Source organism: Rhinichthys klamathensis, unplaced genomic scaffold (assembly GCF_029890125.1).
Source record: "Rhinichthys klamathensis goyatoka isolate OS25496 unplaced genomic scaffold, OSU_Roscu_1.1 h1tg000475l_1, whole genome shotgun sequence".
In the NCBI taxonomy this organism is placed as follows: domain Eukaryota; kingdom Metazoa; phylum Chordata; class Actinopteri; order Cypriniformes; family Leuciscidae; genus Rhinichthys; species Rhinichthys klamathensis.
The window spans coordinates 360,001-363,072 of NW_026606963.1; the positions used below are offsets into that span (position 1 = coordinate 360,001).

General features: G+C 35.5%; 1 protein-coding gene across 1 annotated transcript in view; it reads right to left on the reverse strand.

Annotated features, from left to right (window-relative positions):
- The window catches only part of hopx (HOP homeobox), a 4,975-nt gene extending 2,282 nt beyond the window's left edge, over positions 1-2,693 (reverse strand). The window contains exon 1 of the mRNA XM_056237030.1: positions 2,297-2,693. Coding sequence (XP_056093005.1) covers positions 2,297-2,452 — 156 coding nt within the window. The 5' untranslated portion in view covers positions 2,453-2,693. The remainder of the gene's footprint in view (positions 1-2,296) is intronic.
- Between the last annotated feature and the right edge of the window lie 379 nt (positions 2,694-3,072).

A 3,072-nucleotide genomic window follows, 5' to 3' on the forward strand; every position in this document is an offset into this window, starting at 1 on the left:
TCTAAAATAGAGGTTTTCTATGTGAATGTATAGTAAAATGTAATTTTTCAACAAGCCTGCATTTATTTGATCAAAAAAACAAAAAACAGTAAAATTGTGAAATATTATTAACATTTAAAATAACTGTGTTCTATGTGAATATATCGTAAAATGTAATTTATTCCTGTGATCAAAGCTGAATTTTCAGCATCATTACTCCAGTCTTCAGTCACATGATCCTTCAGAAATCACTCTAATATGATGATTTGATGCTCAATAAACATTTATGATAATTATCAATCATACTGTGACACATTTTATCAGGATTATTTGATGAATAGAAAGTTCAAAAGAACAGCATTTTTTTAAAATATAATCTTTTGTAACAACTCTAAAAAATGCTGGGTTGTTTCAACCCAAATTTGGGTCAAATATGCACAAACCCAGCTGTTGGGTTAAATGTTTTACTTAAAATGTTTAACCCAACGGTTGAGTTTGTCCATATTTAACCCAAATTTGGGTTGAAAGAAACAACCCTGCATTTTTTAGATGCTTCCGTAATGAATCAAAGTATTAATTTCTTTCTTTCAAACAAACTTCTGAATGGTATAGTGGGCATGTTTTAGCGAGAACATAAGCAATGTTTAAGTATTTAAGTGCACTGTATACATTCACACACCCCTGGATTACTAATCCTGTTCTATTGTGTGTGTGTATGATGGATCGCAGAGGCGTTTTCATTTAATGCACTGGGTTTTCACAATCACAGTGACAGAAACAGACCAGCCTCATGATGGAATGTGTTTCCAGTAACAATCTGCCAAACCGCGGCTCACAAGCCCTAAAATATCTATTAGATAAGACGTCGCATTACAGCACTGTCAGTGTAACTGCCCCGTTACATCAGGACTCCTGTGTGGGTTTGCTTTTAGAAATCAAACTGGGTCCTTTTCAAATACAAACTTAAAGACTCTTTAATCAGAGGTCAGAAATGTGACCTCTGCGTTTATACTGTATTATTATGTTTATTTTAACTATGTATTGTTTAATTTTATGTAAAGGCCCACTAGGGACTAACATTGAGAATTAGCCTCGGCTAAAATGTTGTAGTATATGGAACATGAGCTTATGTAACATTCAAATAAATAATAAAAAATAAATAAATAATGTGTTTGAACACGTCGACCCGGTCCGTAAGAGGAAAGGCGCTCGGGTCGCCTATTGTGTTCCAACACTTTGTTTATGGTCAGTGTCACACACCAACAAACACCCCCTTCGGCGTTTAATGCTGTCAGTGTGTTATTTTGAGCTGCTGACAGCAAAACCGGAATGAAGACAATGCAGAAGAGAAGCTTGCATCATGGTAATGTGGCTTAGTGGTGACATATCTCCTGTGGAACTGCAAACTAGTGCGTTCACACCCTAGACGGGTTGATTAATGAACTTACATTGTGTGTTTTAACCTAAAGACCTGTAGAACAACACCTCTCCGGAGGCAGGCTTATGCTACTATTCACTTTAACATTTATTGTTATCATAAACTTTCCCTGATCAAATAAAGTCAGGCAATAAAAGCTCATAAGCCATATGTTGTTTGAAGTAAACTGAGCAAAAACGTTCCATGGTATTATTGTATTTTTGGACACATGCATCATGTTTTAAATAATATTAATAATTATTATTATTATAATTAAATAAATTATGAACTTTTAATTATAATTTTGATTTTATTAGGATAATTCTGACTACATTAAAACATTCAAAGACATATCTCTAATATTGAAGACAGATTTTGACATTTTAAAACTAGAGGCACATGCTTATGATAAAAAATACTAATCATAGAAAGACAGATAGATAGATACCTATATAGATATATAGATACATATATAGATATATAGATGGATAGATGGGTAGGTAGATAGATAGATGGGTAGATGGGTAGATAGATAGATAGATGGATAGATAGATAGATAGATAGATAGATAGATAGATAGATAGATAGATAGATAGATAGATAGATAGATAGATAAAAACCAATATTTTCATGACAATCAATCACATTTGCGTGTTATGTTGTGTTATTATTATATTTAATATAATGTTATTAATTATTATATATACATATATTTTTTTCCTGCGTCAAAGGCAACGCAAAAAAAAAAAAAAAAACACGAGCCAATTCGACCAATCAGAAAGACGCGGCAAAACGGCAACGCGCCCAATCGACCAATGAACGCGCCGCGGCTTTCAATCGTTCCAGTAGTTCATCGCGTCGCGTCGGTCGCTAGTAAAGAGGATCTCCCGCTAAACTCACCGCGGTCTCCTCCTCGCTCAGCCCGCACTCCGCCGCGATCAGCATCAGCGTGGTTTCATCGGGATGTTTGCTGACCTTCGTGAAATTCTCCTCCAGAACTTTAATCTGGTCGTCCGCTAAACGCATCTCGAACATCGCGTTTCCACTCGCGCTCATGTTTCAGCTCCGACCTGACCGATGCACTGGACTCACAGATCACAGCTCGACCGATGCAAATACACTCCAAAGTGCTGGAAACAAACGCCAGGCTCCAGGAGGAACTGCTGTGGGATAGGGAAAGCACACAGTCAGTGTGAGATGATCCACACACACACACACACACACACACACAGAGAAACTTCAGTCCGCTGACGCGCGCGAAACGCCTCTTTTCAGTGACAGCATCGGTAAGTTACTGATGATGTTCAAACTCCTTCAAAGCATCGTGTAATGCCCTCCCGGTGACGTCACATCAGATCTGACGTGTGACACACACTGAGATCATGCGGTGTTTACCGACAGCAGATCATGAACATTCAACATTCAGAAGAAATCAATCTATATTTTGTCTACTTTTCAGACCACTAAGCAATATTTTCATGACAATGAAGCACATCTTCCCCTGATGCAAAAAAGTCTAATTATCATTATTAAAAAAATCTATAAATATTATTAATAATATTACTTAATAATATTATAATGGATTATGTAGTATATATATATACACTTTAAATAGTATATAATTGTTATTAAATAAGTAAATAAATAAATAATAATAATAATTAATTAATATGTAT